At 41.9% G+C, this 12,418-nt stretch overlaps 1 protein-coding gene across 2 annotated transcripts in view; it reads left to right on the top strand.

The window, feature by feature from the left end:
* Positions 1-12,418, top strand: part of CTNNA1 (catenin alpha 1) — a 236,885-nt gene that overhangs the window by 71,587 nt on the left and 152,880 nt on the right. For both annotated transcript variants that reach the window (XM_066272607.1, XM_066272608.1), the window contains exons 4-5: positions 7,021-7,187; positions 7,682-7,801. In XM_066272607.1, coding sequence (XP_066128704.1) covers positions 7,021-7,187; positions 7,682-7,801 — 287 coding nt within the window. The remainder of the gene's footprint in view (positions 1-7,020; positions 7,188-7,681; positions 7,802-12,418) is intronic.

Here is a 12,418-nt window from a genome sequence, read left to right on the forward strand (position 1 = left end):
TACCTTTTCAAAGAACCAGCTCCTGGTTTCATTGATCCTCTGTATTGTTTCTTTAGCCTCTATGTCATTTATTTCTGCTCTGATCTTTATTATTTCCTTCCTTCTACTAGCTCTGGGCTTTACTTGCTGTTCTTTTTCTAGTTCTTTTAGATGCAGGGTTAAGTTGTTTATTTGAGCTTTTTCTAGCTTCTTGAGGTATGCCTGTAATGCTATAAACTTCCCTCTCAGGACTGCTTTTGCTGTGTCCCATAAATTTTGAGTTGATGTATGCTCATTATCGTTTGTTTCTAGGAATTTTTTTATTTCTTCTTTGATCTCCGTGTTAACCCATTCGTTGTTTAATAAAGTACTATTTAGTTTCCAAGTGTTTGAATGTTTTTCAATTTTTCTATTGTGGTTGATTTCTAGTTTAATGCCATTGTGATCAGAGAAAGTGCTCGATATGATTTCAATCTTCTTAAATTTGTTGAGCCCGCTTTTGTGCCCTAACATGTGGTCTATTCTAGAGAATGTACCATGAGCGCTTGAAAAGAATGTATATTCTGCTGCTTTAGGGTGAAAGGTTCTGAAGATATCTATTAAATCGAGTTGATCTAGTATGTCCTTTAAGTCTGCTGTTTCTTTGTTAATTTTCTTTCTTGAGGATCTATCTAATGATGTTAATGGGGTATTGAAATCTCCTACTATTATAGTATTGCTGTTGATCTCGCCCTTTAAGTCTATCAAAGTCTGCTTTATATATTTAGGTGCTCCTGTATTAGGTGCGTAGATATTTATAATGGTTATATCTTCCTTTTGGATTGCTCCCTTTATCATTATGTAGTGACCTTCTTTATCTCTAACTATGGTCTTTGTTCTGAAGTCCATTTTGTCTGATATAAGTATTGCTACCCCTGCTTTTTTTTCATTTCCATTTGCGTGAAATATTTTTTTCCATCCTTTTATCTTCAGTCTGTGTCCATCTTTTGATTTAAGGTGTGTCTCTTGTAGACAGCATATGCATGGGTCCTGTTTTCTTATCCAGGCAGCTACCCTATGTCTCTTGATCGGATCATTTAATCCATTAACATTTAAGGTTATTACTGATATGTAATTGTTTATTGCCATTTTTTTCTTTAATACTGTTTTTCTCTTTTGCTATATTCTTTTTTTCCTTTGATCTGTTTACAACAGGTCCCTTAGCATTTCTTGCAGCCTTGGTTTGGTTGCAGTGAAATCCTTGAGTTTTTTTTTGTCTGTAAAGCTTTTTATTTCTCCTTCAATTTTAAATGATAGCCTTGCTGGATAAAGTAGTCTTGGTTGTAGGTTCTTGTTCTGCATTACTTTGAATATTTCTTGCCATTCCCTTCTGGCCTCAAGTGTTTCTGTTGAGAAGTCAGAAGTCATCCTTATGGGGGCTCCTTTGTAGGTGATAGTCTTTTTTTCTCTAGCAGCTTTTAATATTTTCTCTTTATCATTTAGCTTTGGTAATTTAATTATGATGTGTCTTGGAGTTGGTTTCTTTGGGTTTCTCCTTAATGGAGTTCTCTGTGCTTCCTGAACATGTGAAATGTTTTCCTGCCTTAATTGGGGGAAGTTTTCCGCTATAATATGTTTGAACAAAGTCTCTATCCCTTGTTCTTTCTCTTCCTCTTCAGGAACCCCTATGATGCGGATGTTATTTCTCTTCATGTTGTCACAGAGCTCTCTTAGAGTTTCCTCAGACTTTTTGAGTCTCTTTTCTTTTTTCTGCTCTGATTCCGTGCCTTTATTTATTGTGTCCTCTAACTCACTGATTCGATTCTCTGCTTCATCCATCCTGCTTTTAATTCCTTCCATTGTATTCTTTATTTCAGATATTGTATTTGTCATTTCTGTCTGATTCTTTTTTATTATTTCAATGTCCTTTTTTATATTTGTTATCTCTTTATTTAGGTTTTCGTAATGGCCATCTATGGTGGTTCTAATATCTTTGAGCATCCTAACAATCGTTATTTTAAACTCTGCATCTGGTAATTTGGTTATATCTGATTCACTTAGGTCCTTTTCTGGGGATTTCTCTTGGTTTATTTGTGTTGTATTTCTCTGCCTCCGCATTTTCTCTTCACGGGAGTGGCTGTGATCACGTGCTTGGGCGCACAAGGGTTGGTGGCCTTGGCTTTTGCCCCGCCCCCGTGTGTGACGTTATGCTCGTTCCTGAGGGCACTGGCAAGCACCTTTGTTCAGCTGCGGGTCTCCGCCTGTTTCTGAGCTTTCGCCCTGCCTTTGCAGGATGATCCCACTCAAGGAACAGCTGCTAGCCTTGGCTCTACTGTCGGGCAGGGCTGCGTGCTCAAGCTCAGCTCCGTAGCGGAACTCCGCCTCTTCTGGGTTTTTGGCTCCACCCCCACGGGAGGATCCGGCTACCAAGTCAGACGCAAACCTGGATTGCACGGGCGGGGCAGGGCTGTGCTCCTCTGCCCTTGCTCCGGGGCTGGTTTCTACCCTTTCTGGGTTTCCTGCCCTTCTCCCGGAGGCTGGATTACAGGCTGCCGGCAGCTGAGCTTGGCGGCTTTTGCACGCCCCCTTCTCCCTAGCCGGGCAAGATTGAGCTCACACCTGAGCCCACTGGTGGCCGGCCGGCTTCCGCCCCTGCCAGCAGAACCGCGCTTTTGTCTCCCGCTCCGGTGCGCCCTCAGCCGCGTGGGTGGGGGCGTTGCAGCTCGCACCCTAAGACTCACTACTGTAGACCCGAAAGCTCCCTCCTTCTATGCGACTCTGCTCTGAATGCCGCGGGGGAGCTTGTTTGGCTGCTCTCCTGCTTCCCTTTGCTGGTATTGCTGTTTCCGGGGGAAATATTCACTTCAGCTTTGGGGAGTGACTCATCCCAGGGGTTAGGGTGGCTATCTCCCAAAATTTTTTTCCCTATGCCTCCTAGATTGCACTCTCTTCCTGTTACTGTGGTTCTCTCCCCTCTCCCTCCGTCTCCAGGAGCCCCGGGTGAGTGTTTGTGAGAGAGATGTTCTGCGTGGTCCCTTTAAGAAGGATCCTGGGTCTGAGAAATCAGACTCTCTCACAAACAGTATCCTGACTTGTTTCCAGCTAAATACTGTCCTTAAGCCTCTTCTGGGCTCTGGGGCTGCAGGCTGGGGCTTTGTTCCTGGGGCTCAGGACCCTTTCCCCTCTGCTAAACTCACTTCCCGCCACGCGAGTCTCTCCCTGCTGCCGTTCGCTCCGAGAAGCTGGGCAGCCCTCTCCGCGTTTCCGCTTTTCCTACCAGTCTCTGTGTGGCTTCTTCAGCATTCCTTGGTTGAAGAGTCCTTTTAGTTTAGTCCAAAGTTGGTTTTTCCAGCTGATAGTTCATAAAATTAGTTTTTAATCCACTTTGGTTCTGGGAGGTAGATGCTGGTACGTCCGCCTACTCCAGCGCCATCTTGTCTCTCATATTTTATTTTTTTAAGCGAGAGAGACACACAGAGAGGGACAGAGGGACAGACAGACAGGAAGGGAGAGATGTAAAGCATCAATTCCTTTTTGAGGCACCTTAGTTGTTCATTGACTACTTTCTCATATGTGCCTTGACCAAGGGGCTCCAGATGAGCCAATGACCCCTTTATCAAACCAGCGACCTTTGGGTTCAAGCCAGCAACCATAGGGTTATGTCTATGATCCCACACTCAAGCCAGCGACCTCACGCTCAAGCTGGATAAGCCTGTGCTCAAGTTGGATGAGGCTGTGCTCAAGCTGACCTTGGGGCTTCAAACCTGGGTCCTCAGCATCCTAGGCTGATGCTCTATCCACTGTTTCACTGCCTGGTCAGGCGTGATTGCATTGTATAGGTCCTAATTTGTGAGTCCTTTGAGTACAAGTTCTTTGTCTTTTTCTTTTTTTAAGTTGGGTTTGGGGGAGACAGGGAGGAAGAGGGGGAGAAAGAAATGGGAAGAGGCAGGAAGGAAGGGAGAGAGATAAGAAGCATCAACGCGTAGTTGCGGCACTTTAGACGTTCATTGATTTCCTCTCCTATGTGCCTTGATGGGGGCAAGAAGGGGGCCTCCAGTTGAGCCAGTGATCTCTTGCTCCAGCCAGCAACCTTTGGGATCAAGCCAGTAATGGGATCATGTCCATAATCCCACACGCAAGCTGATGAGCCTTCACTCAAGCTGGATGAGCCCACACTCAAGCCAGTGACTTTGAAGCTTTGAACCTGGGGCCTTAGCGTCACAGGTCAACACTCTATCCATTGGTCAGGCAGTCTTGTCTTAATTAGCTTTTGTTTACTTATCTGTCCTCTCCCCTCCATCGAGCTCCATGAGGACATGGGCTGTTTCTTGTGCCCTGTATTCCTGGCACATCATACAGTCTTTGATGTATCATGGTGCTCAAATATTTGTTGAATAAATACATTAACAAATGAAATGGACTATCTTTTTAATACCACAAGGTAACATTTTTTTTTTAATTTTTAATTTTTTTTTTTTTTTTTTTTTTTTTTTTTTTGTATTTTTCTGAAGCTGGAAACGGGGAGAGACAGTCAGACAGACTCCCGCATACGCCCGACCGGGATCCACCCGGCACGCCCACCAGGGGCGACGCTCTGTCCACCAGGGGGCGATGCTCTGTCCCTCCGGGGCGTCGCTCTGCCGCAACCAGAGCCACTCCAGCGCCTGGGGCAGAGGCCAAGGAGCCATCCCCAGCGCCCGGACCATCTTTGCTCCAATGGAGCCTTGGCTGCAGGAGGGGAAGAGAGAGACAGAGAGGAAGGAGAGGGGGGGGGGTGGGGAAGCAAATGGGCGCTTCTCCTATGTGCCCTGGCCGGGAATCAAACCCGGGTCCCCCACACGCCAGGCCGACGGTCTACCGCTGAGCCTACCGGCCAGGGCTGATAACATTTTTAATGTCATGTATCCACATAATAATTGTGCCTTATGTCTGTATCTTATATACAGAAAAAGTGTTTTAACTGTGAAATTTTTTATTGTAAGTTATTTCTGACCTGACAAATATGCAGAATCGGAGCTTGGCTTGATTCTTAGCATATATGATGCTTCTAAACCTAATTAATATGTGAATCTAAGCATGAATTTAACCTCCCCCCAGCTCAGATTATGCAAGTAAGTTTGATGGCCAGAAGAAATTTGGTAGTTGTTTTTGGAAGTAGCTAGAGTTTTTGAGAATGTAGTTTTTTTTACATTTGTGGAAGAGATGAAAGATTGAGTGACCTTTAAGCTTTAATCTGGACACATTCAGCCAAGGGAGGGAAGATACATTTTTTCAGGTATCTAAAGGTAGTCACCATACGGTACTTGTAAGTATAACTGGTGGAACAGACATGGCCCTGGTCCTCTTTATGCTTCCAATAAAAGAGGGACATTATAGGCACCTTATAGGATTCTTATTTATTTATTTATTTATTTATTTAGTATTTTTCCAAAGTGAGAAGCGGGGAAAGGACAGACAGACTCCCGCATGCGCCCAACCAGGATCCACTTGACATGCCCACCAGGGGGCGATGCTCGGTACATCTGGGCCATTGCTCTGCTGGAGTTGGAGCCATTCTAGTGCCTGAGGTGGAGGCCATGGAGCCATCCTCAGTGTCCAGGCCAGCCTTGCTCCTGTGGAGCCTTGGCTGTGAGAGGGGAAGAGTGATAGAGAGAAAGGAGAGGGGGAAGGGTGGAGAAGCAGATGGGTGCTTCTCCTGTGTGCTCTGGCCGGCAATCAAACCCAGGACTTCTACATGCCGGGCTGATGCTTTACTGCTGAGTCAACTGGCCAGGGCCATATATATATATTGAGCTATTTTTAGCGCCTGAGGCAGAGGCTCAATGGAGCTCTCCTCAGTGCCCCAAGGCTGACACGCTAGACTGAATCAATTGAACCGTGGCTGTGGGAGAGGAAGAGAGATAAGGAGGGGACCAAGAAGCAGATGGTCGCCTCTCTTGTGTGTCTTAACTGGGAATTGACCTGGGACTCCCACATTCTGGTTGACACCCCTACTGCTGAGCCAGCCAACTAGGGCCCTTATATGATTATTAATAGAAATGAATGACAAAAGCTTTGTTATTGACAAGTTTCTAGGAAATGTAATAAATATTTATAAATTCTTAGCATTGTTGAACTCAGGATTGTATAAACTGGATATTCCTAATAAGTATAGTAAAATGTATGTTTTTAGCTTAATTTTCTTTATTATAGATATAATACCTGTTATAGAAAAAAAAATTTTAAGTATAGAATATTGTAAAGGGTCAGATTGCAACCTAGAAAAACTATTCTTTGCCCCTAGACTTCAGTCTTTTCTTTTTGTACAACAGATTATATGCATTTATCATTTTTTCATTTTTTCTTTTTAAGGTTCCATCATATGTCTTAACATATTTTCATATAATGTTAATATTTGCAGAGTAGTCATAGGTTAGACCACAGTGTATTTAACTAAATGCTTATTGTTGAGCATTTGAGCTGTTGACAGTGTTTTACTATGAGAAAAATGAGTGAGTCAGTGACTGAACTCTGTCTTCCACATATCATGGAGTCTCTTACTGTTTGAGCTGTACACATTAGACAGTTGGGATGGTTAATGAAGTGTGCTAGTTCTACATGATGGTCCTGTATTTCTGTATAATTCTGTGACTGTGAGGATAGATAACATTAGATCCATTTTCTCATTCAAATCTTGGATTTAGGTTTATTAGGATAATAAATGTTCCTTTTTTAAAAGTAATATTGTTAGGTCATTGGAAAGAAGTATTTTATTTTTAAGACTCTTGATATTTAGTACCAAATTATTTTCTAGATACTATGCTTTTACCAAGAACATAATGAGGGTGCTTTTCTTAGTAACAAGTTCTAAAACAAACAAAAGATAAAGACAACCCCCCCCCACACACACAAAACCTTAAACTAAATTTCATGCATAAAATATACAAAGTTTAAACTATTTTTATTTTTTTAAATGTAGACCAGCTATTGGGCTCATTTCTGCTGTTTTGTTTTCTCTGTGCTTGACCTTAGTCATAGGGCTGAGAGTGATCTGCTATTTGTTTTCTTCATTCTGTAAAACAGGTGATTTGATGAAGAGTGCTGCGGGAGAGTTTGCAGATGATCCCTGCTCTTCTGTGAAGCGTGGCAACATGGTTCGGGCAGCTCGAGCTTTGCTCTCTGCTGTTACCCGGCTGCTTATTTTGGCTGACATGGCAGATGTCTACAAATTGCTTGTTCAGCTGAAAGTTGTAAGTACAGGCCCATGTCTGTATAATTTGTTTTCTCAATCACAGTGAGACTGCTGCTGGCCATACTTAGTTCAGCATTCCTTGGAATTTGGATTGGTTTTGAACTTGGGTTACCTAAGTGGACCAGGAATGTGGTTAATTTCCACTTCTTTATTCGAAGTGTACATCATACTGGCTCTACTGTGTTGTCTTGGTTCTAATGAAGAGCTTGTAGCAAATGTATTGTTTTGACTCCTTCCTTTTTTGTGGTAGTGATTAAACATTTCTTTGTATCAGTAGTTCCAGAGTTGAGAAACCAAGACATGTTAAATTTGTATTCTTTAACTAGAAGTCAGTAATACTGTCCTTTCCACCTCCCATGAAGCTCCCATGGAGGAGCCGCTCAAATGTTTGAGTACCATGTACACTAAAGAGAAAGTTTGGCTTGCTGAATTGCTGTTAAAAGGCATAAAAAATTCTTTAAAGTTTTTCTTCTTTGTGGGTATGTTTAATAGGTGGAAGATGGTATTTTGAAACTGAGGAATGCGGGCACTGAACAAGATTTAGGAATACAGTATAAAGCCCTGAAACCTGAAGTGGATAAACTGAACATTATGGCAGCTAAAAGGCAGCAGGTACAGTCATGATTTGGGGATATATTAAAGTTGTTATATTATTACCTAGTGGGAAAATTTTATTTTACCAAGGTTTTCTGAAGGTACCAATACCTCCCTCTGTCAGAATAGTTTCATTAAAACATTTAATTTACAAGGTATTTTTTTCAGTATTTTAAAAAATTTAGCTGTATTTATGTTGCATTCCTATTCTCATCATGTAAAAGTTTTGCTTTATGTAACTTGGCGATTTGCGATAGTGTAGGAGAGGCAATAGTTATGTATATTCAAGGATTACCTTGAGGTGATAATAGAGTTTAAGTTGGTTTTTTAAAAACCTTACACCAGTTAAAACATACTGAAATTACTTCTGTGTCAGAAAATCTCTCTCCTCTCTCCTCACATTTTTTCACTTTTTAAGTATATTTTAGATCCATGGGTTTAGAGTATGTGGAAGTGGAGGGCCAACTAGTTAGACGCAGAATTTTGGACGGGGATAGAGGGGTTGTCCACACTTCTAAGTCCCTGCGTTGTTCAAGGCTCACTGTGTTTTTATTAATCATTATCAGTAGTTTCCACAGTGTTAGGAATTTGTGTTGTGTGGCATGTGGATCATGTTATTATTTCCAAGCTCTTTGGCGTTTTTTTGCTGTTGGGTGCTTTGCAGTCTTCTGTGAGCCCTTCTTGTTGGATGCTGAGTGTTAGATGCGTGTTCTGCTGGGGAGATGCATATGTCACTGTTCAGCTTCTTAAATTTACATAGTCGTGATCAAGCTTTCAATTCTTATTTTTAAAGAAGCCCTGAAAATATGAATTATTATTGTTAGTCAATACCTATATCAGGATAATTTATGCTGCAGTTCACAGAAAAGCTAGCTCCAAAACGACTTAACAATGGGGGATTTATTTTCTCAGTAATTATTAAGTCCCAAGTTATGTTTTTGACTTTAGGGTTGTTAAATTTAAAGATTTTGCATTATCATCAAAGATCCAGGTTCTTGACATTTTCCAGCATTGCCATCTCCAAGGTGTCTGGCACCGGATGGCTGCTGAAGCTGTAGCATGCAGTCACACACATCAGTATGGCCGGGGGAGAGGGGCTGTTCCGAATGTCTTTATAAGCAAATGATGCAGAAGCCCCTAACACATTTGCTCTAAATCTGAATTGGGTCACATCTCCATTCCTCACTAATTATTGTTAAAGAGTAAAGCAGTTACTATGTCTGACTCGGAGTAATGAAGATCTGCCTGATGATCTGAGATGGGGGTGGGACAGGAACACTCTTAAGAGCTCAGACAAGCATGAGGAAAATGAGGTTGGTACCTCTAAATGTCCAATAAATAAGTCTCAGCTTTGAAGACTTCTTAGTAACTTTCACTTGGTTATTACATTAGTGAAAAACTGTACCCTACATGGTTGAGAGGATTTTTAAAATTTGGCAGTTTTAAAAAAATTTTACTGATTTTTTTTTTTTGTTTGTTTAAGAGAGAGAGAGAAAAAAACAGAGATAGAAAGAAACATCGATCTATTTCTGTATGTGCCCTGACAAGGTATCGAACCTGCAATCTTTGTGTATTGGGACGACGCTCTAACCAACAGAGCTATCCAACCAGGGCTAGGGTTGAGGATGCCATTAAACAATATATGTCAAGTATTTAATACAGTGCCAGGCACTAATGGGCCCTCAGCAATGGGTAGTTGGTGAAGAGTATTTAGTTATTACTCATTTTAAGCTATAAGATTTGATCATACTTAATCCGCACATATAAGATCCTTTTACATTTCCAGTACTTAATTTTACAGACAATATAACTAGATTTGGTGTACTGTCTGAGTAATATAGTAGTTAGTTGTACTCAATGTACTTTTAGCATTTGTCCTATTAGCTTTTGTCTCTATCACATAAATCTCAAATAATTTTTTCCTTTAGCTGAGGCTGATTGGTCCTTAGAACTTATTGTATCTAATAGCGTGCTAAGTCTGTAAATATGGCAAGCTAGCCAATTTATGTCTATAGTTTATTTTACTTAATGTTTTTGATACAGATTCTTATTTGAATATCTGAAATAAATGTTAGTTGTATTTATTGACAGATAGTTGCATTCTTAAAACCTAGTCAGATCTTGGTTATGAAGACTTAATATTATATGAGGATAGTGAGAACGTTTAGACTGACATTATTGCATATTTTTGTAAAATGGTGGAATAAGTAAATTGATGATGATCTTGAGATAAAACATAATAATAGTCCAGAATTTTGTATGCTACTTACTGGAAAACTTTGTTGTTTTCTTTAAATTTTTCCATTGATTTGAGAGAGGGGAGAGGGAGGGTGAGGGAGGGAGGGGGGGAGAGAGAGAGAGAGAGAGAGATCTATCAACTCATTGTTGCACTTAGTTTTTTCATTTTAGTTATGCACTCATTGATTGGTTCTTGTATGTGCCCTCACTGGGGATTGAACTTGCAACCTCAGTGTGCTGGGATGACACTCTTCCACTGAGATACCCAGCCAGGGCCACTGCCTGAGTTTTAATTATGTGTGCCATGCATACATGAAGAGTTTTTAAAACATAATCTCTGATGTATTAAAGGAAAAAAAGTAAATTTCAAACACTTCCAAAATAAGATGTCATAAAAATCTTGAAGTTATTAGTTAACATGCCAGATGATCTTTTGTTTGCCCCTCCCGATCTCTTTTCTGCCTGGTTCACCCTGCTTTCTGCCTCAGAAGCCTTATCTATCTGGACTGCATCCTGGGGCTCCTTTGCCCTCTGGCTCTTGGTTGCTTTGGCCAGTGGGAGCACCACTAGGATATCAGAGGACATAGGAGAGTGAGGCTGGGATTTTATTCCCCTCCCTGCCAGTTGCTGTGGGTGGCTTAAAATTATATCCTGTGTCTGGTGGTATTCTCTACACCAGGGGTCCCCAAACTTTTTACACAGGGAGCCAGTTCACTGTCCCTCAGACCGTCAGAGGGCTGGACTATAAAAAAAACTATGAACAAATCCCTATGTGCAGTGTGCATATCTTATTTTAAAGTAAAAAAACAAAATGGGAACAAATACAATATTTAAAATAAAGAACAAGTAAATTTAAACCAACAAACTAACCAGTATTTCAATGGGAACTATGGGCCTGCTTTTGGCTAATGAGATGGTCAATGTCCGGTTCCATATTTGTCACTGCTAGCCGTAACAAGTGATATGACGCACTTCCGGAGCCGTGACGTGTGCGTCCCGCATCACTGAAAGTAGTACTGTACATAAGTGCCGCCGCCACACTTTGCGGCACCGCCACATCTTGTGCTCCTCTCACCGACCACCATTGAAAGAGGTGCCCCTTCCGGAAGTGCGGCAGGGGCCAGATAAATGGCCTCAGGGGGCCGCATGCGGCCCACGGGCCATAGTTTGGGGACCCCTGCTCTACACCTTGCTCCCTGGATTTAGGTAACTGCTTCCTCCTCTTGTTTCTTCAAGCCTAAGTGCTGTAACAACCTTGTGGTTTCCCTGTATTTGCCTATACTTTTGTAGCATAGTCCTTAAACCATCTTTGAATTACTTTGCTTTTACTCTCTGTTTACTGCTGGTATCTTAGTGATTTTATCTGGTCTCTTAGTTCCGATTTTAAAACTTGTCTTGAGTTTGTAATATGTCGTGCTCATTTATAGTTTTCCGTGGGCCTAATACTTTAATCTTTAGTCTTAGTCTCCTACAGTAAAATCCATTGAATTGGCTGGCCATAGGCTCCCGTGTGCCTCCTGTTCATAAAATTGCCTTTTATAGGATCTGGGCCTTGGGGTAAAGTAGTGCTTCTCTTGGGAATTAGGCTGCTATTCATTTTATCCTAAGGTCCCAGCCTGAAGGAAATGTCATTCTGTCTTTTGAATATTACCCACTGGCCTCCTTTAGTAACTTGTCCATTTTTCTACACTGTGTTTTCTGGCAGAATTCCTCTATTGCTATATGCTTAAGCCTCCTGGTGTGTTGTCACCTTTGACTTTTTCTTCTGTGCCCAGGCATGGTATATAATAATTTACTTCCACATTGAGCTCCTTATCTTTGCAGGCAGCCCTAGTCCAGAAAAGGATTATTTCCTCATGAGCAGTATTTGGGTTCACTGTGTGTACAGGCTCCCTTAGCCTCCCTTGTGTCATTTGAACAGCAGCTACCTATTGAGGAAATAATAAACCTCATAAAGTCTACAAGCTTTCTGGAATTTACTTATTTGTTCTTAAGGTTTTTCTGAGCACAGATATATAAAAGAGTTTCTCCAGGGGCAGGGGATATGATTCCTTCTATTTATCCATCCATTGGTTTGTCTGGCCAGCTGGCCACCCACCTAACCATTTATTCATCCACTCATTCTGCCCTCCCTCCCATCCTCCCATCCTCCCATCCTCCCATCTTCCCATCCTTCCATCCTCCCATCCTCCCATCCTCCCATCCTCCCTTCCATCCTTTCATCCTCCCTCCCTCTCATCCTCCTTCCCATCCTCTCATCCTCCCATCCTCCCTCCCATCCTCCCTTCCATCCTTTCATCCTCCCTCCCATCCTCTCATCCTCCCTCCCATCCTCCCTCCCATCCTCCCTCCCATCCTCTCATCCTCCCATCCTCCCATCCTCTCATCCTCCCTCCC

The sequence above is a fragment of the Saccopteryx bilineata genome, chromosome 4, assembly GCF_036850765.1.
Source record: "Saccopteryx bilineata isolate mSacBil1 chromosome 4, mSacBil1_pri_phased_curated, whole genome shotgun sequence".
In the NCBI taxonomy this organism is placed as follows: Eukaryota; Metazoa; Chordata; class Mammalia; order Chiroptera; family Emballonuridae; genus Saccopteryx; species Saccopteryx bilineata.